Raw genomic sequence first — 25,970 nt, 5'->3', positions numbered from 1 at the left:
GCTTTAACAACATGGCATGATGAAGTGATCACAATATAGCAGTCCATCATATTATGAACTAATGTGGAAAGAAGATAAGGGAATAATGTTAAAAGTGAACAGAAGAAGCTGAAGTTCTCAGGGAGATCATGCATCAGAGATAAAGGAGACTGTTGCCTGGGTTGGGACCATCAAGGTGAGGGTCACTGGGAGTCTATCCTGGATAAGCCAATAATATTTTGCTTTAATGATTTTGGAATGTCTTATAGCACATGAAGAAAAGGATGCTAAGAATTTCTATGTGTGCATGCACATACACAAACACACACATATGTTAAACCATAGAATTTTTTGACTAGTTCAATTTTTAACTTGAACAGAATCTGGATTCTGAGTAGGTGAGAGATGTGGCCTCTGTAGGAAGGAAAAATCTCTGAACATGTGTGTCCTTTTATAGGTTGTTAGATATATTGGCTGCAAGGAAGGATCCAAGTGGTATATCTGGAGATGTTTGGGTACATGAAGTACCTGAGGATTCCAATTTCCCACATAATACAGGGTATGTGGTACAGGTAAGTATTAGTGATTTTGCCTTTTAGGTTTCCCCTGTTTCTGTATGTGCAAGAGACTGGGCTTATAGTTTTGCATGCTTCCATTTGAAGATGCTCAGTACCAACTTTCTTTATACCACCTTTATATAATCTCCTTTAAGACTGAGGTAGGAGTCAAAAGGAGAGGCAGAAAGAACCTGGAATATAGACTTTTAGGCAGTGGTATCAATTCTAGTTTTTATATCATTTCCAAAACCATCTACTGTTGTCTTTTTGGCTCTTCATTCACCTCTCTTCTTTTCCTAAAGGATGACTTTAGCAACTCCTCATAGAAAGCATTTTGTAAATGTCTAGAAGTCATCATAATTATGTGTGCTCCACCTGAGTATGCAAATAGCTTCCCTTGGGCTCTAAAGCTGTCTGTATAGAATTTCTGAAATCCTTAGAGTTGAAACTTTACAATAACTAGAACTTTCCTTTGGGTTTATTTTATTTATTTATTTTGTTTAGTTGTTGATGAATCTTTATTTTATTTATTTATACGTGGTACTGAGAGTCTCACACATGCTAGGCGAGCACTCTACACTGATCCACAACCACAGCCCTGGTTTTATTATTTTCATATTTTAAGTTACATACACAGAAGTGATGGTCTTAGAAAAACTCAGTGTTTCTCAATGAAATCACATTTGCCTTCAGGATGATGATGTGATGGACACACTATCGGTGAGAGAGAACTTATGGTTCTCAGCAGCTCTTCGGCTTCCAACAACTATGACAAAACAGGAAAAGAAGGAGAGGATCAACAACATCATTAAAGAGTTAAATCTGGAGGAAGTGGCAGATTCCAAGGTAATGTGTAAAAAATCTGTTAGAGTCATAACCAGGAAAGAGGAGCTCAGAAGTTTCCTAATGTGTATGGTGTCAAAACTGGCTGCTTTCTGTAGTGATGAGAAAGGTAACTAGTTACATAGTATAAAGAGGGAAATATGTGGGGAACAATCTTAACTATGGTCTAGTCCTGAAGAAGGAGTAGGTCTATGTGGAGAGAGCCCCTCACACAGCTTTTTCCATAGTCCTCCAGCCCCCATTGTTCAAGACACAGGTTGTTTGATGTCTTTGCACTGACTTTTCTTGTTCTTCTTTTTCTTCTTTTAGCTGCTCTTCTCCAACTCTTCCTCCAGGAAATATTGTTACATGTTTTTTGAGGTATACTTCTGGATTTCATAAATGAAAAGAATCCAAGTATTCTTTTTTAAATTTTTTTTTTAGTTATATGTAACACTGGATTCATTTTGACATAATTATAAAAGCAGAGAATATAATTTGTTCTGGTTCATTCCCAGGTACTTCCCTTTTCTTCCCCTTACTCCCTCCTCTGTTCCTATTCCTCTACTCTACTGATCTGTCTATTTACTTACAGTATTTTTAACATTATTTCTTGTGGGTGTGTGTGTATATATATATATATTCATATATGTACATAAAAAATGTTTGGTCAGATTCATTCCATTGCCTTTCCTTATCTAATTTTCCCTTCCTTTACTTCATTACACTTTGTCAACTCCACTGAATTTTTCTATATTTTTATCCCCTCATCCTTTATTCTGAATTAGCTTCCACATATCAGAGAAAGTAATCAACCCTTGTCTTTTTGGGGGGTTGGCTTGTTTCACTTAGCACGATATTCTCCAGCTCCATCCATTTACTGAAAAATGACACAAAGTTGTTCTCTTTATAACTGAGAAATACTCCATTATATATATACTATTTTTTCTTTACCCATTAATTGTTAAAGGGTATTAGTGATTTCCAGGTATTAGCAATTTTGCCTTTTAGGTTTCCCTGTTTCTGTCTGGGCAAGAGCCTGGGCTTATAGTTTCATTCCATAACTTGGCTATTGTAAATCATACTGCTATAAACATTGCTGTGCATCACAGTAATATGCAGATTTTAATTTTTTTATATATAACAAAGAGTGAGATAGCTGATATATGGTGGTTCTATTCTTAGTTTGTTTGAGAAATCTCCATACTCCAGAGTGGTTGAACTAATTTGGAGTTCCACCAACAATGTATGAGCGCACTTTTTCCCCCATATCATTGCCAACATTTATTGTTATGTTTATTCTTGTTAATCACCTTTCTGACTAGAATGAGATGAAATCTCCTTGTAGTTTTAATATGCATTTCCCTAATTGCTACAAATATTGAACATTTTTCCTTGTATTATTTCTTTTTGTTTGTTTGTTTGTTTATTTATTTTTTTTATTTTTATTTTTTTTAATTTTTATTGTTGGTTGTTCAAAACATTACATAGTTCTTGATATATCATATTTCACACTTTGATTCAAGTGGGTTATGAACTCCCATTTTTACCCCGTATACAGATTGCAGAATCACATCACTTACACATCCATTGATTTGCATATTGCCATACTAGTGTCTGTTGTATTCTGCTGCCTTTCCTATCCTCTACTATCCCCCCTCCCCTCCCCTCCCCTCCCCTCTTTTCTCTCTACCCCCTCTACTGTCATTCATTTCTCCCCCTTGTATTTTTTCCCTTTCCCCTCACTTCCTCTTGTATGTATTTTTGTATAACCCTGAGGGTCACCTTCCATTTCCATGCAATTTCCCTTCTCTCTCCCTTTCCCTTCCACCTCTCATCCCTGTTTAATGTTAATCTTCTTCTCATGCTCTTCGTCCCTACTCTGTTCTTAGTTACTCTCCTTATATCAAAGAAGACATTTGGCATTTGTTTTTTAGGGATTGGCTAGCTTCACTTAGCATAATCTGCTCTAATGCCATCCATTTCCCTGCAAATTCTATGATTTTGTCATTTTTTAATGCAGAGTAATACTCCATTGTGTATAAATGCCACATTTTTTTTTATCAATTCGTTTATTGAAGGGCATCTAGGTTGGTTCCACAGTCTTGCTATTGTGAATTGTGCTGCTATGAACATCGATGTAGCAGTGTCCCTGTAGCATGCTCTTTTTAGGTTTCTTGTATTATTTCTTTTGAGAAGTGTCTATTTAATTCTTTTGCCCATTTAATGGTTGGTTCATTTGTTTATTTGGTGTTTTTGGGGGTCTATTTGTATTTTCTGGAAATTAATGCCCTGAGAAGTAGGTAAGAAATTTTTTCTCCCTTTCTGAGGCTCTCTCTTCAAATTCTTAGTTCTTGGCTGTGCAGAAACTTTTAAATCTGATGCCATCCCACTTAGTGATGTTGAGTTTATTTCTTGTGCTCTAGGAGTCTTAATAAGAAAGAGGTTTTCTGTGCCAATATGTTGGAGTGTTGGGCCATCATTTTGTTCTAGCAAGTGAAGGGTTTCTAATCTAACACCTAGGTCTTTGATCCACTTTGAATTGAGATCTGTGCCGGGCAAGAGGTAGGATCTAAATTTAATTCTACTCCTTATGGATTTCCAGTCTTCTTGGTGCCATTTGTTGAAGAGGTTGTCTTTTTTCCAATATATGTTTATGGCATCTTTTTCTAGTATGGGATAACTGTATTTCTGTGGCTTTGTCTGTGTCTCTCCTATTCCGTTGGTTTTCATATCTGTTTTTGTTGGAAGCCATGTATAAATTATGATAAATTTTGTGTTTGTTTGAGCCAGCATAAGGCAGGGAAGCTGCTTTTCTGGGAACTGCTGGGTGAAATTCTTTGGTTGGAGAAAGCCCAGATCATGCTGGTGCCCTGCTTTAGCTCACAGCCATAGGATCAAACACAGCCCTCAGGAGGTAGGCGTAACCACCTAAGTACCAAACAACCTGTTTTTCCCCCACACTTATCCTGTTTTTCCTGATGAAATTATTTACTATGCCCTTTGGTCTTTACCACTATACATAAAGTAAGCACAGGTTTTTCTCTTTATTAGGGTAAGACCCCATCAGGTGTGTTCCACCCATCACAGCCACACTTTGAAAATATATATAATTCTTACCTCTTGTTTTTATTTCTTTAATATTACTTTCTTAGCTTTTATTTCCAGCTGGTCCACACCTCTCATAGTTACCCACTCCCTCCCCATGCAGGTTGTGAGTGAGATGTTTTGGTGCATGTAACATGCTGTTTTTGTTACTATAGCTCTGAAGTATTATTTAAGGTCCAATATTGTGATACCTCCTGCTTTGCTTTTCTCTCTCAGGATTTCTTGGGCTATTCTGGGTCTCTTATTTTTCCAAATGAATTTTGTAACTGCCTTTTATAATTCTTTAAAGAGTGTCAGTGAAATTTTGATGAGAATTGCAGTGAATCTGAACAGTGCTTTTGGTAGAATGGCCATTTTGACAATATTAGTTTTGCTTATCCAAGAACATGGAAGGTCTTTCCATTTTCTTTTCTTTTTTTCTTTTTTTTTGACAAATCATACCTTTGAATCAAATGGGGTATAATTTCACATTTTTCTGAGATCTTCAATTTCTTTCTTTAATGTTCAGTTGTTTTCATTGTGGAGGTTCTTTTGTCTCTTTTTTCAGATTGATTTTTGAAGCTATTATGAATGGGTTGTTTTCCTAATTGCTTTTTTAGCCAATTTATCATTGGATTATAGGAATATGGTTAATTCATGGATGCTGATTTGTATCCTGCTATTTTGCTGAATTCATATATGAACTCTTGAAGTCTTCTGCTAGAGTTATTTGGGTCTTCTAAATATAGGATTATGACATCATTAAACAGAGATAATTTGAGCTCTTCTTTCATATTTGCATGTCTTCAATTTCCTTCTCTTGCCTGATTGCTCTGGTTTGAATTTCAAGGTCTATGTTGAATAGGAGTGGGAAAAGAGGGCATGTTTTGTTCCTGTTTATAGAGGAAATGCTTTCAGATTCTCTTCATTTAATATAATGTTGGCCTTAGGTTGTTCACATATAACTACAGATAGAAAAATTTATCTCAACATTATAAAAGCTATATGTCAATATCTTTAAGATTTTATAGTTCATTGGAGTAGAAATTTTCAAAATAGTTTCTGATGATTCTATGGATTCAGTAGCATATAGGTTGATATTTCCTTTTTCATCTCAAATCTTATTTGCGTTTTTCCTCTTTTAATTTAGTTAGTTTGGCTAAACATTTATCCTTTCCAAAACCAACTCTGTTTCATTGATCTTTTGAAAATTTTTGAATTCACTATTTTATTGGTTTCTGCTCTCACTTTAATTATGTCCTATCGTCTAATGATTTGGGCATTGGTTTGTTGGTTCTTGTTTTCCTAGGGGCTTGAGATGTAATGTTAGATTATTTATTTGTTACCTTTCTATTCTGTTAATGTATTAGCTCAATGCTATGAACATTCCTTTTAGAGCTGACTTCATACCGTCACAGAGAATTTGATATATTTTATCACTATTCTCATTTACTTCTCAAATTTTTAATTTTTCCCCTGAGTTATTCTTCTATCCATTCATCTTCAAAAGTGTATTATTTTATCTGCTGGTGTTAGAGTGGTTTCTGCTTTTTACCTTATTGTTGATTTCCAATTCATTCTGTTGTGTTATAGTAGAATTCAAAATATTATCTCTATTTTATTGTATTTGCAAAGATTTGGTTTGTGACTGAAAAGGTGGTCTGTTTCAGAAAATTTCCCATGTGCTCTAGTGAGGAAAGTGAATTCAGTCATTGATGGATAAAATATTCTGTTAATGTCTTGTAGGTTCATGTATTAATGGTATTTTTTAGTTCTCTACAGAACTAGAATCTTTACTTAGCTTATGTTTGGTTGATCGATTATCCAGTGTTGAAAGAGGAAATTTAAAGTCACTCAGTGTCATTGTATTGTGGTCAATTTGATTCTTAATATTGCTAAGGGTTTGTTTCATGTATGTAGATGCTCTGTTGTTTGAGGCATTGATCTTTTCAATCATTATCTTGTTGTTATATGATTCCCTTTAGTAGTATGAAGTAATTTTCTTTGTCTTTTCTGATTAATTTTGTCTTAACATCTACTTTATCTGATATTGGAATAGTTATGGTTGATTGTTCATGGTTATACTTTAATGATATAGCTTTTCCCATTCTTTTACCTTATGTCTATGGATATATTTGCCTCTGAGGTGAGTCTCTTCAAGACAACTATTGTTGGGTCTTGTTCTTTAATCTAGTCTGCCAATCTGTCATTTGATTGAAGATTTTAGACTATTTACATTCAATGTTGTTATTGAGAGATGGTTTATAATTCCAAACATTTGATCTATTTCTAATGTTTAAAGCAGACTTGTTTTCCTTTAATTGACTTTTATTTCAGGGACTTCATTCCTATGTTTCTTTTCATTTTCTCTCTTCATTTCTTCTTTATGGAAAATTTCATTGAATATGTCTTATAATGCAGGCTTACTAGTTATGAATTCTTTTGTTTCTGTTTTTCATGAAATATTTTTATTTCATCTTTAATTCTGAAGCTTAATTATGCTGAGTATAGAAATTCTTGGTTGACACCATTTTCTTTCAGAACCTTGTTTATAGTACTCCAAAATCTCCTGGATTTTAGATTCTGACTTGAGAAATCAGTTGAAATCTGTTTTGGTTTAGTTCTAAATGTGACAAGCCCTTTTTTATTGTAGCTTTTACAATTCTATCCTTACTCTATATGCTAGGCATTTTCATTATAATGTTTCTTGGTGTGAATATATTGTGATTTTGTATACATGGATTCCTATATGTTTCTTTGATTTGAATTTCTCTCTCATTCCTAAGGGTTGGAAAATTTTCTAATATCATTTCATTGAAAAAATTTGCATGCCTTTAGCTTATATTTCAGAGCCTTCATCTATCCCAATAAATACTAAATTTGGTGTTTTAGTGATATCTCCTATTTTTTTTTGAATTTTCTATTCATTCTTAACATCTTAACATTGAATTTTCTATTCATTCTTAACATCTTTTCTTTATGCAATCTTTATTCTAGATTATATGTTTTGTTTTCAAGACCTAAAGATTTATCTTCAAAGTGATATAATCCATTCGTGTTGCTTTCCATTGAGCTTTTAGTTTGGTTTCTGAGTCTTTCACTTCTAGGATTCCTATTTGGTTCCCTTTTAGAATTTCTTTATTTTTATTGAAGTAATCTTTCACTTTCTGTATTTTTCTCTGATTTCACTTTTATACCTTTTTAGGTTATAGAATATTTTATCTTTTAACTTTCCAATTTTTTTTCTGACATATTTTCTATGGTAGTGTCTATGGAGTCAGTTGTTGAAATATTAGGGATTTTGGGATGATTTTTTTTCTTGATTTTTTTTTATAGCATTTCTATGCCTGCACATCTCTTTGTATAGTTCTCACTTCTTTTTTAAGAGAATGACTACTTATGAGTTTTTTTTTTTTTTCTTAAGAGCCCTGGGATGATTTCCTATTCAGATGCTATTTTTTTTGTCAATGTGTGACCTCTGCTGATCCTATATCAGCACCAGTTTCAAGGATGCCACTGAACCCTATTTACTATAACCACTCCAGAGCCAAGGCTTGTATTATTCAACCTTATAAGAAAGAAAAGCTTGTTGCTATTTTTCTCCACAGTTTCCCAAATACATATGTAAACCTTTAAAAGTGTTCTGGAATAGCTCCAATAATAGTTATTAAATTTAGTACAATTACTGTAACCATAAATGAGGGATTGGTGGGGAATTGGGGAATATAGGCCCTAAAGGATTGGAAAAGAGAAAAATTAAGAGAGAGAGAGAAAAGATAATTTGCACTAAGGTACAAAGGTAAAATTGATGGATAGTGGGTATGTGAGGTAGTAGCAGATAATGCAAGAGAGTGAATCAGGAGTAAGAGGAACAAGTATAAACTAGAGATATGAAAACAAAGATAAGATTTATTCTTATAATACTTTAAACCATTAGATGAAATACATTCAAATGGATTTAAGGTACAATGTTGGCTATTGGGGTTAAAACACTCATTCATGCTAAAGAGTTATATAAATGATCATAGTTGATGTTAGAGTTAAACCATGCCATGGTGAAGGAAAATCTTGTTAAATTTTGGTTCAGATATCAATGGGGCTTGGACAGGTAGCAGATAAACATCATTTTTTTTCCCTGTGGATCTCTCCTGAGTTACGATGGCACAGGAGCCACTTTTTACCCCCTTTGGTTGTTGTTGTTGTTGAGTGATTGAGGCTGCTTTTTAAACTGATTTTATCTTTCTAGGAAGACACTTTCTTTTACTCTTACTTAGTTCCAAGCAGGCACTTTAGTGTGTTGCTTTCTTGGATTTCCAGGGGAAATGTACAAAGGTAATTGTTGGCTTCTTAGAATCATATAATCTCATTGATTTAAGTAATTTATTTTTTAGCTCTTTATGATATTTTAACATAACAAAAATGTAGACAAATAGTCTGATTACTCAAATGATATGATGGATAACCTAACAATGAATTACTGCCTCTATAGAGTAGTACTATTCCCTTCAATGGTCATTTGTATCCCTTTTCTCCCACAATAACCTAAGGAAATGAGCACATATCTTACCTTACTGATACCATTATTGAACAAATGGAACAAGGTCTCTATATTATGAGCTGTTACATGTTTATATTTATTAATATGTCCCTAATTGTTCCCAAAAGCCTTTTTCTCTGCTTATAATAATTATACAAAATAATATATTTCATTGTGCCATACTTAAACATTTATATAATACTTTGATCAGGTACCGAAATGTCTTTTAAAGATCAGTTCTTAATAGAAACCATTCAAGGGTTGTGTGTTTTCTACTTCCTACCTCCCCTAAATCTTCTTTATCCCCTCCCCACACATTTACTGCATGCAAATATTGTGCCACTCGCCTTGTGAAATATCCCCTGTTTGGATTTTTCTGAAAAGATGAGTGAGCCATTCTGAGGTAAGTTATATATAGAAAAAATCATTTTGGGGAAAAATATGAAATTTAAAAGATGCTAATATGGTATGTTGGAAATTATATGCTCCTGGCTCCAAGGTCACTATCTTCTTTTCAGTCCAGTTGGGATATTTTGTAGATGTGGTGTGTCTGTATGGGATGTTCAGAACACACTAAAAGATCATTGTAAGTAGTTTCTTTTTCTTTTCCTTTTTTTTTGTTTGTTGTTGTTTTATTGGGGTTTTTTTTTTGTTGTTTGTTTTTTTTGTTGTTGTTGTTGTTTTATTGGTACCAAGGATGCTTAAACACTGAGCCACATTTCAGCCCTTTTTTATATTTTATTTAGAGATTGGTTCTCGCTAAGTAGCTGAGGGCCTCATTAAGTTGCTAAGGCTGGCTTGGTACTTGAGAACATCATTCTGAGCCTCCCTAGCCACTGGGATTACAGGCATACTACACTGTGCCAGGCTCTCCTTTATTAAATATATTTCCCTACATCATAGTTTTCTTTTTGATTTGGTTTAGTTTTTTTAGTGTTTTAACTTACTCTCTTAAAATATTTGACTGTCAAGGAATGCTCAGGACTATTAAAAGAATGAGATTCAAATCAGGTGGCTACTCTGCACTGAGGCTTAGCTTACACATGGGGTTAGAGAAAAACTTTTTTCCCCCAGATGTCATTTATTTCCTGTCCAGAATAATGAGGAAAATGAAGTAAAGTGTCTCTAACAGGAATAGTACTGGTTAATTCACCAAATAGCAGTGACCATGGAAATTCTTGAACATGATAATAATTTGTGTTTTAGGTGGAATCTAAAGGAGAAAGAAAAAAGACTAGTATAGGAATGGAGCTGATCCTTGATCCTCTCATCTTGTTCCTGGATGAACCCACAACTGGCTTAGATGGGAGAACAGCTAATGATGTCTTTACACTTCTAAGGTAAAAACTATGGCAACATTTTATTTCATTCATTTACTCTTTGATCACTTCTATTTTACTGGTATTTCTGGTGCAGGAGATTCAGAAGTTTTTTTTTTTTTTTTTAAATGTTTCTTCTTCTTTAGCAGGATACAGTCAATAAACAAGAAGTGGTTCAAGAAAGATGAAGCAAGAATATAGGAAAGGAAGGCTATGGTGAAGGCAGGGAGCTTTTTAATTAGAAGGACCAGAAAAGGCCACAATCATGTGACACATATGCTGGGAGAGAATGAGTGAGATGTGCTATAAATCAGAAGAGAGTTCGGGTTAGAAAAGGCAGCCAAGTGGCTCTGAAGCACAGCATGTCTGATGTGTGGGGAAGACCAGCAAGGCCAGAGGGACAGACCCAGAGACTATGAGGAGTGATGTTTGGTGAACTGTCACAATACCACAGACTGGAGGCTTAAACACAAAAATTAATTTTCTTATGACTCTGAAGGCAGAAATTTGAAAAATTGTATGTATGCTGTGGGTTGTTTCTTCATTGGCCACTCATTGGCTGCAGATGGTCACCTTCTCCCTTTGTATGTCTGTGTCTTAATCAACTCCTAACTGGACATAGTCAGATGAGAACCCTCAGTGACCTCATTTAAATTTAAAGACCTCTTTGAAAACACTATGTTCAATGTGGCCACATTCAGAGGCCCTGGGGGATAGGGCTTCAATATCTGAGTTTGGGGAGGACCCAGTTTAGCCCTTCACAGGTGGATTAGGATGTTAAGTGGAGTTGGGCTGGTGGCAGAGGTCATGTAAGAAGTATGGCTTTTCCTGTCACGAGAGGAAATGGGGAGGTTTTTGAGAGTTTTGGAGCACAGCAATGGCTGTGGGGAAGACGGCAGTTAGGCAAGGATGAGGGAAGATCCAGTGAAGGAGCTGATGAAGGATGATGAAGCATCACCAAGGATGGTCCTGGTGAGCAGAGGGTGGATTCTAGATCTGTTTTCAAGGGAACCAACAGGATCAGCTCAGGATTTCCACCTGTCATGGGAGGATTGAGACAATGACTGCTGACATTTGAGGCTTCAAAAAGTGGAAGAATGAAATTAGATAAATGCATTTCTTTTTATAAAGAAAGAAAAATGTGAATGGATGTTTATAGGAAATTTTTCAATAGTTGAGATTTAGACATCATCTTTAAAAATATAGTAACATATTTCAAACTGAAAGGAAATATCCAAGAATAATACAAATGAAATTCTACTTTTCTCACCTGGATTTCCCTCTGTTACATTTCACTGTATCTGTAGCCCCTCCTTTCCTCTCTGCTACTTCCCATGTAGTTTCTTCTGCCATCATGCCCTTTCACCCCAAATACTTCCTACCCAAAACTCCAATCCAGGAGAACACACCATCATCTTAAATTCCCGGTCAATAAGCCTTTCTTTGTCAGGATCCAATCATGGCTACTCAAATCCTTTGCTAGGATACAATCAGAGCTACTGTGTCTGTTTCCTGTCTGTCAGTATCTCTCCAGAAATACACTTTTCCTGTCTTCTTACAATCTGGAGCAATTCATGGTGTGACCCCCTGCAGGGTCCATCCCAGTGAGTGTTGCATGATGCTCAAGAATGAAAGGATGCTGAGTACTCAGTGCAACACACCTGAGAATGCAACCTGCACAGGTAATGTCAGTCTTTATCATCTAATTGTGGTACACATATATGTATTCATAGATATTTACTAAAAAATATATGCATGAACAGAGATCTATAACTATTGCTGTCTTGTTATTGTATATACATTGAAAATCCCATGAATTCATAATAATATTTCTGACTCCAAACTAACACCTCTGTTTTACTTTTAGTCTTTGCTATTTTCATGTTTGTGACTTCAGACAGGGAGAGTTTGGGCTCCCATTATCTCAAAATATTTACTTACTTGCTTACTGATGTAATTTATTTGTTTATTGGAACCAATCTCCAAGTAGTTCTAGTCTCTCCCTTTATCTACCACCTCTAGAAACTCCTCTGCCTCATTGTTTTAAGGTGTCAATCACACTATCTTCAAGGCTTCCCCTCTCTGTCACAACCTTGCTTCCTCTGATGCTCATAACCCTATGAGCAAGTCTCTATGATAGAAGAGAGGAAACAGCAAGAAAGGAAGATATTTATGAGTTAGACATCATAAGTTTAAAGTACTATTTGCACATATAAGTGATGATGCCCAGTCATGGGTCTGGAGTTCAGGCCCCATTACAGAACCCATGTATGATATTTAGATTCATAGACATTTTCTTTGTGGTTTGCTCTGCTTAGCACACAGGCATCTTTCCTCATGCAGAGAGCTCTGATCAGTCCTTCCCAAACACTGCTGTGCAAGTTCATCGCCTGGGGTCTGGTTGAAATGCAGATCCTGTTTCTATAGGTCTCAGGAAGGGTTCAAAATTCTTCATAGGAGATTTGAAGAATTACTGATACTAACGCTGTTAGTCCTCAGAGCACACTTTGAGTGTCAGAGCTCTCAGGAACCACGTGTCCATCTTCCAGTCCTTTCCCAGCTCCTATTGCCTATTGACTGAATTTCCATCTTTTTTCTGAAGTGCTCACCATAGGCCTGTTTTGCCATCTCTCTTAGTTATCTTCTTCACCCAAAACAACACCTACACAAGCAAACACATAAACACTGCCTGTCGTGTTACATGGAACTGCTTCTTACAGTTTTGAGAGTAGACTTGTTCACTTTGTTCACCTTGTTCTTTCACTGCATCTCTTTTCTTAGGTCACCATCATTGGGAATTTGGATATTCTACATATATCACCTTCTTACGGGTTATCACTCTCGTTTTTTTTTTTTTTTTTTTTTTTTTTACAAGGAGCCATTAACTACTTCAAATCCACATCAGATTGAAATTATAGATCTTTTCCTGTTTCTCCATGAGGCAGAACCCCCTTGGATACAATAGATTTATGAGGTACTTATCAAATTATTAAATTGAAGTGATTCTTTTCTCAAAATACTTTAAAAATTGGGAAAGTAATGTTGGCCTTTGTTTCTTCTAACCTTAAGTAATAACTCCTATAAAGGGCAGTTTAGAACTGTTTCTACCATAAAATCTGACCAGAGCTCAGACCCCAACAGGGCCCCTTAGTAACTGTGAGGGCTTAGCCAGTTACTTAACATTTAGACCTTATCTGTAAAAAGAAGGAAATACTAATATCATAACAGCCTTACTCTAAAAATAAAGATTTATCTCTAAAACATTTAACTAAGTGCTAAATGGAATTCTAAGGGCTAAATAATATTAATGTATTACCAAGGTAGGATGAAAACCAATTACTAAAGATTCAACATAATTAAATGATCAATGAAAATTGGTTATATGACCATCTTTTTAATACTTAATCATTAACTAGTTCTTATTTTCATGTATTCACTAAAAAATTTATTAAAAGTGTTAAATTACCAAGACATTGGTCAACATAAGACAGGATAATGACTTGTAAGAATTAAAATTTGAACAATCTACACATAATGAAGATGGAATATAACAATATACATTTTTTTCTCTTTATTTGTAGACTTTTCCATACTGTACTATTTGTAGTCTCACAGGTCATTAACTAGTTCTTGAAAGTGGGTGTACTCAAGAGATTATCTGAGATACTTGGTAATAATATGGATTCCCTATTCCAACCATCAGAGATTGTGTACCAACTTCCCTGAATTCACTGTCTGGGTAGACTCTACGAAAATGCATTTTCTCTCAATCTCTATAGACAATTCCAGACTGCTGATGCACCAAACTTTAAGAATATTTAGTCTTTTAATAAAAGCATTGAATTTTATTTTCCTCAATTGCCAAGTATGTAATGAGTTGAGATGACAAGTTTGTAAGAGAAAATCAAGTTGAACTGAGAGAAAAAGCTCTACTGGCAGGAATAAGTATTCTATCAAGAAGTGCAAGGTCCGGATGTTTAATGATTCATTATTTCCCTTTTTCACTTAGGATTTCTCAGCAGGGGAGAGCAATTATCTTCACCATCCATCAGCCTTGTTATTCCATCTTCAAGCTCTTTGACAGTCTTACCATATTGGCCTCAGGAGAACTAATTTATCACGGTCCTGCCCAGAAGGCTTTGGAGTACTTCCAATCAGCAGGTATGATTAACCTTTTCACGCACTAGATCCTTCATTCACAGACTTCTGGAAGAGCAGAGGAGTCCACAGGAGTGCTGCAGGAATGCTCCTTGACCTTGCATAGAATTAACTGGGGTGCCTCCTCTCTGAAACATCTTTGGTCAGTTTAGTGCCCGAATTTTTCTTCATTATGCAGCACTTGCTTATTGTTCACATCTCTCTCCTTGTCCTCTCCTATTTGACTATGCATGGTGTGTGTGCTTCTGGGTGTGTGTTTGTGTGTGTGTGTGTGTGTGTGTGTGTGTGTGTGTATTTCTCATGGGCCTTTATCTGTTCTCCTTCCCAGTTATGATAACCTTTCCCTGAAAGGTCAATAATTAGCATGTTGGACTCACAGCTAGTTATTCTGTCAGTTAAAGATTTTGAAAAGTCCCAAAACATTGCTTTTCTTCAGTTTGTTCTAATTAGTTGTATTTGACAGCAGAATGCATTTCAACTCATTGTACTTGAATGGAGCAAAACTTTTCATTTCTTGGGCTTTACATGATGCAGATTCACACTGTTCATTCAATCATACATGTACCTAGGGTAATAACAGCTGACTCATTCCACCATCCTTCCTACCCTCCCATACACCCCCGACCCTTATTCCCCCTGCCCAATCCAAAGTTCTTCCGTTCTTCCTTAGCCCCCACCCCTTTATGGATCCGCACCTAGATAGCAGAAAAAAATATTTGGAGTTTGTTTTTTTGGGAATGACTTATTTCACTTAGCATGATATTCTCCAACTCCATCCATTTACTGGCAAATACAATAATTTCATTCTTGAAGGCTGAATAATACTCCATTGTGTATATGTATCACATTTTATATATCCATTGATCTGCTGAAGGGCAACTATATTGGTTCCATAGCTTAGCTATTGTGAATTGAGCTGCTACAAACATTGATGTAGCTGTGTCACTGTAGTGGGCTGATTTTAAGTCCTTTGAGTGTAAACCAAAGAGTGTGCTACCTGGGTCAAATGTGGTTCCATTCCAAGTTTTCTAAGGAATCTCCATACTGCTTTCTAGCATGTTGCATCAATTTGAAGTCCAAACAGCAATATATGAGTGTACCTTTTCCCCCATATCCTTGCCAACACTTATTGCTTGTATTCTTGATAATTGCCATTCTGACTGGAATCAGATAAAATCTTAGAGTAACTTTGATTTGCATTTCTCTAATTGCTAGAGATGTTGAACATGTTTTCATATATTTGTTGACTGTATTTCTTCTGTGAAGTATCTGTTCTGTTCCTTAGTCCATGTATTGATTGGGTTATTTGCCAAAATATTGCCTTTTTGACCATGTAACAATTGTGGTTTTCCAGTACTTCCCCTGACACATGGTCTTGCTCTGCCTTTGTGAGGGTTCATGGAGATACTACTGCATTTTCTAGTAACATTAGATTGAAGATTTATGTCTTGAGTGGTGTAAGTGACTATTACTCAATGGAATGGATGGTCATGAATCAGACTTAATGGGCCAAAATTTCTGAGATGACTTGTTCTTTTTATTTCAGATTGAATACTATGATTTCTTTAACAGCTTATCTATCTGCTTAATTTTAGAGCTTTTTGCATATGATTATAGATGTTTCTCCATGACCACAAATATAGTTGTAAATAATCATTTTCTCTTAATTTATTTTTATTAAATCTCTGTCACTAAAAAAAAAAAAAAAAAAAACAAAAACAACAACAACAACAAAAAAAACATCAAACAAATGAGATTCTGGGAAGTCCAGGGACAATGAACTGAAAGATATCATTATCCAAAGTACATGTATGAAGTCATAAATTGGTATCAACATACTTTATATACAACCAGAGATATGAAAACTTGTGCTGTATATGTGTAAAAAGAATTGTAATGCATTCCATTCAATAAAAAAGTAAAAAAAAAAGAGTCACAGCTCAAATTCCATTAAAATACACAAAACATTCTTCATAGAAATAGAAAAAACAATCACAAAATTTATTTGGGAAAATAAGAAAACCAGAATAGCCAAAGCAATTCTTAGCAAGAGAAGTGAAGAGGAAGCATCACAATACTAGACTTTAAGTTACACTTCAGCCACATAGTAACAAAAATAGCATGATATTGGCACCAAACAGACATGTAAACCAATGGTATAGCCTAGAAGACACAGAGACAAACCCACGCACGTAAATACAGTTATCTCATACCAGACAAAGGCACCAAAAATATACACTGGAGAAAAGATAGCCTCCTATACAAATGGTGCTAGAAAAACTGGAAACCCATAGGTTTCAAAAAGAAATTAAACACCTATCTCTCACCCTGCACAAAACTCAACTCAAAGTGGATCAAGGACTTAGGCACTAAACAGAGACACTGTACAAAATAAAAGAAAAAGCAGGCCCAAATCTCCACCATGTCAGCATAGGAAATGACTTCATTAACAATACTTCTAAAGCACAGTAAGTAAATTCAAGAGCCAATAAATGGAATGAAATTAAACTAAAAAGCTACTTCACACAAAGGAAACAATCAATAATGCGAAGAGAAATCCTAAAGAATGGGAGAAAATCTTCACCAGCTGCAATTCAGATAGAGCATTAAGCTCCAGGATATATGAAGAACTCAAAAATCTTAAACACCCAAAGCACAAATAACCTAATCAATAAATGGGCATAGGAAATGAACAGACACTTTACAGAAGAAGAAATACTATCAATCAACAAATATATGAAAAAATGTTCAACATCTCTAGCAATTAGAGAAATGCAAATCAAAGTTACTCTAAGATTTTATCTCACATCCATCAAAATGGCAATTTCAAGAACACCAGCAACAATAAATGTTGGTGAAGATGTAGTGTAAAAGGCACACTCATATATTGTTGGTAGGACTGCAAATTGGTGATTTATGCTGGAAAGCAGTATGGATATTTCTTAGAAAACTTGAAATGAAACCACCATTTGACCCAGTTATCCTACTCCTTGTTTTATACCCAAAGGACTTAAAATCAACATGTTACAGTGACACAGCCACATCAATGTCTGTAGCAGCTCTATTCACAATAGCTAAACTATGGAACCAACCTAGATGCCCTTCAACAGCTTGATGGATAAAGAAATTGTGGTTTATATACACAGTGGGGAATTACTTATCCTTAGAGAAAAATGAAATTATGGCATTTGCCAGTAAATGGATGGAATTGGAGAATATCATGCTAAACAAAATAAGCCAAACTCAAAGAACCGAAGGCGGAATATTGTCTCTGATATGAAGATACTAATTCACAATAGGGAGTGGGCACTTGGGAAGATTAGAGGTACTTTGGATTAAGGATTAGAATGAATTGGACATTAGCCCTATTTACAGTGGGCACTTGGGAAGAAGAGAGGTACTTTGGATTAAGGATTAGAATGAATTGGACATTAGCCCTATTTACATACCTGATTACATGCCTGGTGCAACTCTACATCGTGTACAACCAGAAGAAGGAGAAGATATACTCCATTTATGTATGATGTGCCAATATGCATTGTATTGTCATTTAAAACTAACTAGAAGGAATTAAATTAAGTCAGAGGTCAGAGTAAGTTTAGATGATTGTGCCACAGGAAGTTGAGGTAAGATGTCACATGTACTGTGCTGGTCACATTCTCTTCATAACGCTGCTCTGAAAATTTGTTGTCTATTTGGAATTATGGCAGCTTGAGAGGTGACCATTGGGATCTCTGAATTTAGTAGGTTGCAAAGCAATGTGCTGACCTGCCTACTGACATTCCAGCATTCTCTAGGTGAATTCAGAGAGCAATATCATTTTTGGAGCTATATTTAGATTTTTGAAGAAGTACTGATAAGCACCAGAGCATACTGATAGCTTCCTGGGGTTTGAAGATTTATGAGAATTAAGGAATAATGTAAAATGTTCTGAAGAGTCCAAAAATGGTTTGGAATAAGTTGGGGTTTTGCCTGGGAGACAGATAGTTGTTGAAATGTTGTGTGATTGAATAAAAAAGAGGAAAGGATAAGTTAGTGAGGGCAGAAAAGAGCAAAAAGATGAGGAAAGAGTTGTTCAGTCTGTCTTCCCTACCCTCACATCCTGCATCCTCTGAGGTGAGTCTTCTATACTTTCCAAGACTATCAGCTTGAGTTATTTGGGTGTCTTATTTTGTAGGTTTTCCCTGCAAATTCTACAATAATCCTGCAGAATTGTTCCTGGATATCACTGATGGTGTAATAAAGAGAGATTCAGAAGACTATGAAGGTATGTAAAATTTTCACATTTACATAATTCTGCCTAATTAATTTGGCTGAGGTTTAGCAATGTGGTGACTTATTAAAACATGGCTTGGTGAATTTGCATGTCATTGCAATGAACAAATAGATATTGTTGAAAGTGAGTGCTATGTGTATTTTTATTTAACTTATGAATGAGCATGTGAATTACTTTTTCTACTCAAGCTTTAGAATGTGGGAGTTATACAAATAAGAGATCACATAAAAACTTGTGAAATCAGTAGTAATCTGTTAATAGTGAGTTAGTAATCTGTACAGTAATCTGTGGCCTGTTATCCACTTTTATTCCAAAGTTTACAAGACTGAAATGTGTTCAAGGACAGATGATTCAGAGATAAAAGAATTAGCTATTCATTTTTCCAAGTCCACTTTCTACCATGACACAAAAACTGAACTGGAAGAACACTCAAGGGATGAGAATAAAAGATGCTTGGTCAGGAAGGAGATTCCCTATGTCACTTCCTTCGTCCATCAGCTCATTGGTCTCATCAGGCGTTCATTCCAAAATTTTACGGGTAATCCCCAGTACTGGGCAACTTTGGTAAGTGACATATTATCGCAATTATGCTGTGAAATACCCATGTTGGAGCAATTTGTTTCTAATATAGACTTATGCAGGATTCTTTTGTCTTCTACCTATACTTTCATTTATTTGTCATTCCCACTCAGAATTTGAAAACAGCCAATCAATATAGTGTATTGTCTTGAATATGAATTGTCCCCCAAAGGCTCATGGTTGAAGGCTGGTCTCTAAAGGAGCAATGTTGAGAGGTGGGGCTCTTTGGAAGTGGCTGTATCATTTGGCATCATCAAAAGATTAATCCATTGGTGAATTTACAATTTGATGACATTATTGGGAGGTGATGTAACTGCACCACTCAGGGCCTAGTGGGAGGAAGTAGGTCACTGTTGCATGCCTTGGAAGGATGTATCTTGTCCCTGACCCCTTCCTTGCTCTCTCTGTTTCCTGGCTGCCATGAGGTAAGCAGATTTCCTCTTCCTTTTCCATATGTCATGATGTTCTGCTTCATCTTATTCCCAAAATTAATTTAGCCAGCAGACTACAAACCGACATCTCTAAAACTGTGAGCCAAAATAAAATTTATCTCTTGTTTTAGTTGGTTTTCATGTTGTTGTGACCAGTTTACCTGACAAGAACAACTTAGAGGAAGAAATGTTTATTTATTTGGGATTCATGGCTTCAGAAATTTCCTTTCATGGAGAAGTGACTGCATTGTTTTGGGCCCACAGTGAGGCAGTGCTTCATGGAGGATGGGTCCAGCACAAAAAGCTGCCCAGCTCATGGTGGGGTTCAGAAGCAGAAAGAGAGGGAGAAGGGACCACAGGAAGAACAGTGCTTTCAGGGCATCCCCTGCATTGCCCCCAGTGACTCATCTCCTCCAGCCACATCCCACCTGCCTACAGCTAAAACCCAGTCAGTCCATTCCAGCTAGGAATGACTAATTAGGTTACAGTTCTCGCAATTCAATAATTTCACCTCTGAATGTTTTTGCATTATCATAGGAGCTTTTGTGGCTACCTCATATCCAAATCATAACATCATCTTTCTTAGTTCTCTTAATTATTTTGTCACAGTGATAAAAACAATGAAGTTCCTACTCATATAAAGTTTTTAAGTGGCTTCCTAAACAATGAAGTTCCTACTCATATAAATCTTTTAAGTTGGTGATATATACAAACTCTAATGGATAATATTAGTCAAAATTTTATTTCTAAAAAAATGTTCTGACAAACAATTTTCAACCAGTTGTGGCATTTTCTAGGAGCTGTCCATTATCATTTATTGATTCATTCCAAAGATACATTCCAATATCATGTGTTTAATTTGAATACTCTTCTACAGTAGTGAACAATGGGTTAAAAATTTAAATTTCTGCTTGTATGAATCTTATTTCCTTATGAAGGAATCAAATGATAGCCTAATAAAGAAAATACAGAGCATGTGAGATGGTAGAATGAAATACGCATAAGGTTTAGGGAGTGAAAAGGTGGAAATGAAGGAGAGAGAGGGCTGGAGGTGGGGAGAAGAGGATTGATTTGCCATTGAAATCAGGTGTTGAAGCAACCTAGTGTCATTTTTTCTTCCTGAAAGTAGTTTGTTCTGTCCACTGTCTGAGAGACAGTGGGCAGAATGCTCTTCCTTATAATTGACCCTCCTCATTAATTGATTCTAATCTTAGCAAAGCAATACATAACCCAAGAATGTGCACTTTATGCACAGAAAGTAACCATACTTGAAGTTATATTCACATTGGGTTTAACTCCCTTAAATAAGATGCAATGATGTTCTATTCTCCTTTTGATCAACTCTGTGGTAATTTTCATCATGCCTCAAGGTTTGCATTTTGTTTTGTTTTGTTTGCAATACTGGGGATTGAACACAGAACTTCACACACACTAGGTCAATGCTGTGCCATTGGGCTACATCTTTAGCCCATTTTTTTAAGTTAGTGTTAACCCCTATGTCACACTAAACACTGGTTCTCTTAGTTCATTTGTCCAATATTTTTAGAGAATTCAATTTAGCTGGTTATTTTGGTTTATTATTTTTATGATCAATCATTGTATTTCTGTGGAGTATTAAGATATGACATATTGCAGGCTTTAGTGAACTGACTTCTCAGCATGAGTAGCCCAGTTTTCGTATTTAAGTGTTGCTCTTCACATGTACATGAGAGTCTGCATCCCCATTTCAGGGATGATATTCATTGCTTAGAACTTCTTTAGTCCTTGTGTTTTAGCATTTCTTTCAAACACTTTTGTTTCCTGTTGTTCAAGAGCAATATTTTATTCTTAGATAATAGACTTGAGGTAATTTGGAACAATGTCAGGTCAATTATATGCATTAACTTTGGTAGCCCACTGTTCAACAGGGAGACACTGTAATAATTTGATTCTTCTGAGTGATGTGTTTTCTTACTTGTCTCTAAAATTGATTTTTAAGTGTCTTATCCAAGAAACATATGGTAGTTCTGGGCAAGACATTATTAGAACACGGGTGTTTTTATACCAGGTGTGCATGTGTGGGCCCTAGGCTTCCTTAAGAGTCAAACAGCAGGCCCAGAGCTTCCAAGTAGCACATTCAGCCTTACTTGTCTCATCATTGAACTTGGTTCTCCAAAAGCAATTCTAGCAATGTTCAGGGAAGCAATAGTCTCTACAGTAAGGGAAGAACCTTGTAGATCCCTGAGCTCAGTGGGACATCTCTTGTTCAGGATTTTAAATGTTGAAATGTTAGCTCAGGAGCAGGCAAACCCTTTTAGGTAAAGGCTCAGAAGATAAATATTTTAGGCTTTCAGAGCCACACATGGTGTTTTTCTCACAAGGTCAACTCTGCACTTCATTATAAAAGCAGCCACAGCTAATATGTGAGCAAATGAACATGTCAACATTCCACTAAAACTTTATTCACGGACACTGAATTTTGAATTTCATATTGAAAGAAATGTTATTCTTTATATTTTACCCCACCCCAGCAATTGAAAAAATTGGCAAAATATTCTTAGCTTGTGGGCTTATCCAAATAAGTGGCTGTTTTTGGTCTGTGAGCCATAGTTTAGTGATACTTGGTTTAAGTTTTTTAATTAATTAATTAATTTATTTTTTATTAGTTGTTCAAAACTATTTTATTTTATTTTATTTTAGGTACTGAGAATTTAACCCAGGAGGCTTTACCACTGAGACACATCCATAGAACTTTTTATATTTTATATTAAGACTGGGTCTTGCTAAGTTGGAAACACCTTGCTAAATTGATGAGGCTGGCTTTAAACTGTGATCCTCCTGCCTCAGCCTCCCAGTTGCTAGGATTACAGGCATGTGCCACTGTTTCTGACTCTGACATAAGGTTCTTAATCTTGTATGATTTTTATTTCTCTAAGTTTTTGTAAATGGAGCTATTAAAAGTTTTAATGACTTCCTGATAATCCTTTATTTATTGACTTATTGTATTTTAGTTATTTATTGCCATGATTCCAACTTAACATTTAATGAGATGATATGTTGGGAAGATATTGCAATGAATGGATTACTTGAAAATGAGGTTTTTTTGTTCTTTATATCTACTTGACAACATTACCACTAATCTCTCTAAGCTTCATTGTTTCCACTTGCATATTAAATATTTGACTATGCATTAAATTATTAACAAACATCCCTCAGAACACACTATGAGAAATGTTATTTAAGTATATCTGAACCAGGGCAGAATAATGTAGTTGGATAATTTCTTTCTTTTATCTATTTTGAACAGAGACCATAAGACAGATGCACAAATCTCATAGACCCATTTACTCTGTTTTGAAATGTTCACTTTGCTCAATGTCTTTTTTTTTCTCCATGCAAGAATAAACAACACATGTGAACCTTGTAGAGACATCAGCATTGATCTTGGAAGCTTGACTAGTTGAAAGAAAGAGCAGAATCTGAGGGTTTTGGAAATATGACAGTGGAATGAATTCCCAAAACTACCCCAAATATTTATCTTATTTAGCAAAAGAATTTTAAGGATATCTCATATGTGAAAGATTTCAATAATTTTCTTTCCTTACAATTATTCTTTACAGATCATGGTTCTTTTCTTTGCATCTTGGCTGCCATTTTTCCAACTGTCCATTACAAATTAGTTCATGGCTTGATATTGTTGTAATATTGAGATTTTTAAAAAAAATTTACATTTCCAAGATAACTGGAACGGTGTTTTGTTTTCTTTACTTTCCCACCTTCTGTATTATTATAGTTAACCCATGTATAATTATAAGAATAATTCCTCACATGTATTCTAATATAACCTTTGACCTTATGCCCACTGAAGCATCCTTAAGAGATTTTTATTCTAAGAGCAAATATAATATTGGTCCATTTTCTCTGGGAGACATTAAGAGAGACTGAATAAGTGAAGATGGGTGATAAAGGCAAAGAATTGGCAAGTCAGGTGTGCCATATTAACTGTAGGCCTCAATGGTTGGTATTGAAAGACAACAATGTCAGAGGAGATAGTCACTGAAGCACTTGGATGCCCCCAGGTGGCCAATGTGCTTTGGTGACTGTGACAATGCTCTTTTTCCTGTGCAGGTGGGAATTCCAAACAGTTTGAATAGGTGTATATCACTACTTACTTATCATTCAAAATTCCATTGATAAAATTTTTGAGTGGTATTAAAATTTTACTTATGTCTTCAGTTTGCAGTGATTGAGAGCAAACCCTAAGTCTGGCAAATGCTAGGCAAGCATTCTGTAGCTTAGCTACATACCCAGCCCCGAAATTTCATTTATTTCTAACAATTGGAGTGAAGTCATCCAGTTTTAATTTGAACTCCTTGAAATATAAAATTGTGCACATTCACTGGCATGAAACATGAGAATTCAGTTCAAGTCAAAAGTCTTATATTGTTCCCAAAACATCTTCTTCAAATGACTTTCTCATGCTATTAACTTATGTGACATTTGTGGACAGTGCCTGGTGGACACTGGGAAGAATCTTAGCTTGTCTGGTCATCTGCTCCCTTGTCCTGTCAGTACCCAAAAAACAGAATCCTTACATTTTCAATTTTAACTTAGAAAGTGTCTAATAACAATCACTGTTTGATAATTCCTCAGTGACTATGGTCAATCCATTTAACATGTATATTTCAGTGGAGAGATTTGATTAGGTAATAAAAAGCTTTACCTGTAATTGAAATTCTTTCCTTTCATTTTTCACTTTTCTTTTTGAATAGATAATTTCTACATTTGTTGTGGGACTGGTTACAGGTGTCATGTTCATTTTGCTGAGGGATATTTGTTCTGAAATCTACAATAGGTAAGTAAATTTGGATCTCCATTTTGTGAAAATGCCATCATTTTGTTTAAGCTCATGAACATCCATTAAGATTTCAAATTTATGACATTACAGGGTAAACATTTCTGTTTTATTATGGGGTAAGATTAGTTAGTGTACTGAAAACTGAATGGAAGAGTTAATTTTCAGTTTCAAAAATTTATATATGTGTGTGGTGGTAAATTACACACATTACATGCACATTCTAACCACTTTAGAGTGCACAGTTAGTGGCATCAAATACATGCATGTTGTCACTGGTCAGCACCATCCAACTTTGACCATTTGTTTATCTTCTCAGGTGGAATCTTCAACCCACCTTATAGTAACTACCCACATCCATCATTGTCACCTCTGCAACCATCTGTAACTTTCTTGTTCTGAATGTGGCCATTCTAGAAATCTCACCAATGTGAAGTCATATAATACTTGTCTTTTCATGACTTCCTTATTTCCTGAGCATAAAGTCCTCAAATTTCATCTAAATTGTAGAACATGTTTTAATTTCTTTCTCTTTTAAGACCAAATTGTATATAAGTATAAACTATATTTTATTTATCCATTCATCTACTGCTGAAAATCTGGGTTGCTTACACCTTTTGGCTATTGGAATGATGTTGCTATGGGTATACACGCACCTGCTTGAATCCTTCTTTCAACCATATCTTGGAGCAGATACCCAGCAGTAGAATTTCTGGATCATGTTGTAAATTTTTTAATTTTTTCAAGACCTGCCAAAGTCTCTTCTACTGCATGTATCATTCTTACCAACAGCACTCAGAGTTCCAATTTTTTTTACATTCTCACCAATACTTACTATTTTTTCTTTTTAAAAAACAGATCCACATCCACAGACTCTTGGGAGAAATGTTTGGTTTAAGTTCTTTGCCAATTTTGAAATTGTTTTGTTTGGTTTTGGGTGTTTTGTTATTGATGATGATTGAAGTTCTTTATATTTAGGAGTTTTTCATCCCTTTTCAAATATATGATTTAGATATATTTTATCCCATTCTGTAGGTTTTTTTTTCACTGAGTTCATAATGCCTTTATGCAAAGATGTTTTTAATTTTGAAATAATTCAGGTGATATGTTTTCTTTGGTGGTAATGAGACAGTTTCCTCAATTTTTGTATTTGTGTGACTTGAGAGTATAGGATATGTGGATGGGAATGAGTTGTTCCTGACCCTCCTATGTAAAGCACTCTAGTCAGTGTTATGATCCTTTCTAGTTTAGGTCATAATGTGCCCTTAATTCATCCCCTGATGACATTTTCAACAGCTGCCTCATGTGCTAAACAATTCTCAACATCTCAGACCTCAGGATTCTCATCATAATTCATGTATGGAGAACCATTCCTCACTAGGCACTGGGCT

General features: G+C 35.3%; 1 protein-coding gene across 1 annotated transcript in view; it reads left to right on the top strand.

The window, feature by feature from the left end:
* The window catches only part of LOC114083807 (broad substrate specificity ATP-binding cassette transporter ABCG2-like), a 51,228-nt gene that overhangs the window by 13,464 nt on the left and 11,794 nt on the right, over positions 1 to 25,970 (top strand). The window contains exons 5-11 of the mRNA XM_071614812.1: positions 437 to 551; positions 1,230 to 1,382; positions 10,189 to 10,322; positions 14,311 to 14,462; positions 18,637 to 18,726; positions 19,052 to 19,299; positions 24,497 to 24,579. Coding sequence (XP_071470913.1) covers positions 437 to 551; positions 1,230 to 1,382; positions 10,189 to 10,322; positions 14,311 to 14,462; positions 18,637 to 18,726; positions 19,052 to 19,299; positions 24,497 to 24,579 — 975 coding nt within the window. The remainder of the gene's footprint in view (positions 1 to 436; positions 552 to 1,229; positions 1,383 to 10,188; positions 10,323 to 14,310; positions 14,463 to 18,636; positions 18,727 to 19,051; positions 19,300 to 24,496; positions 24,580 to 25,970) is intronic.

Source organism: Marmota flaviventris, chromosome 7 (genome assembly GCF_047511675.1).
Source record: "Marmota flaviventris isolate mMarFla1 chromosome 7, mMarFla1.hap1, whole genome shotgun sequence".
NCBI lineage: Eukaryota > Metazoa > Chordata > Mammalia > Rodentia > Sciuridae > Marmota > Marmota flaviventris.
The sequence above is the reverse complement of the archived record's forward strand: the minus strand, read 5'-3'. Positions and strand labels throughout refer to the sequence as shown.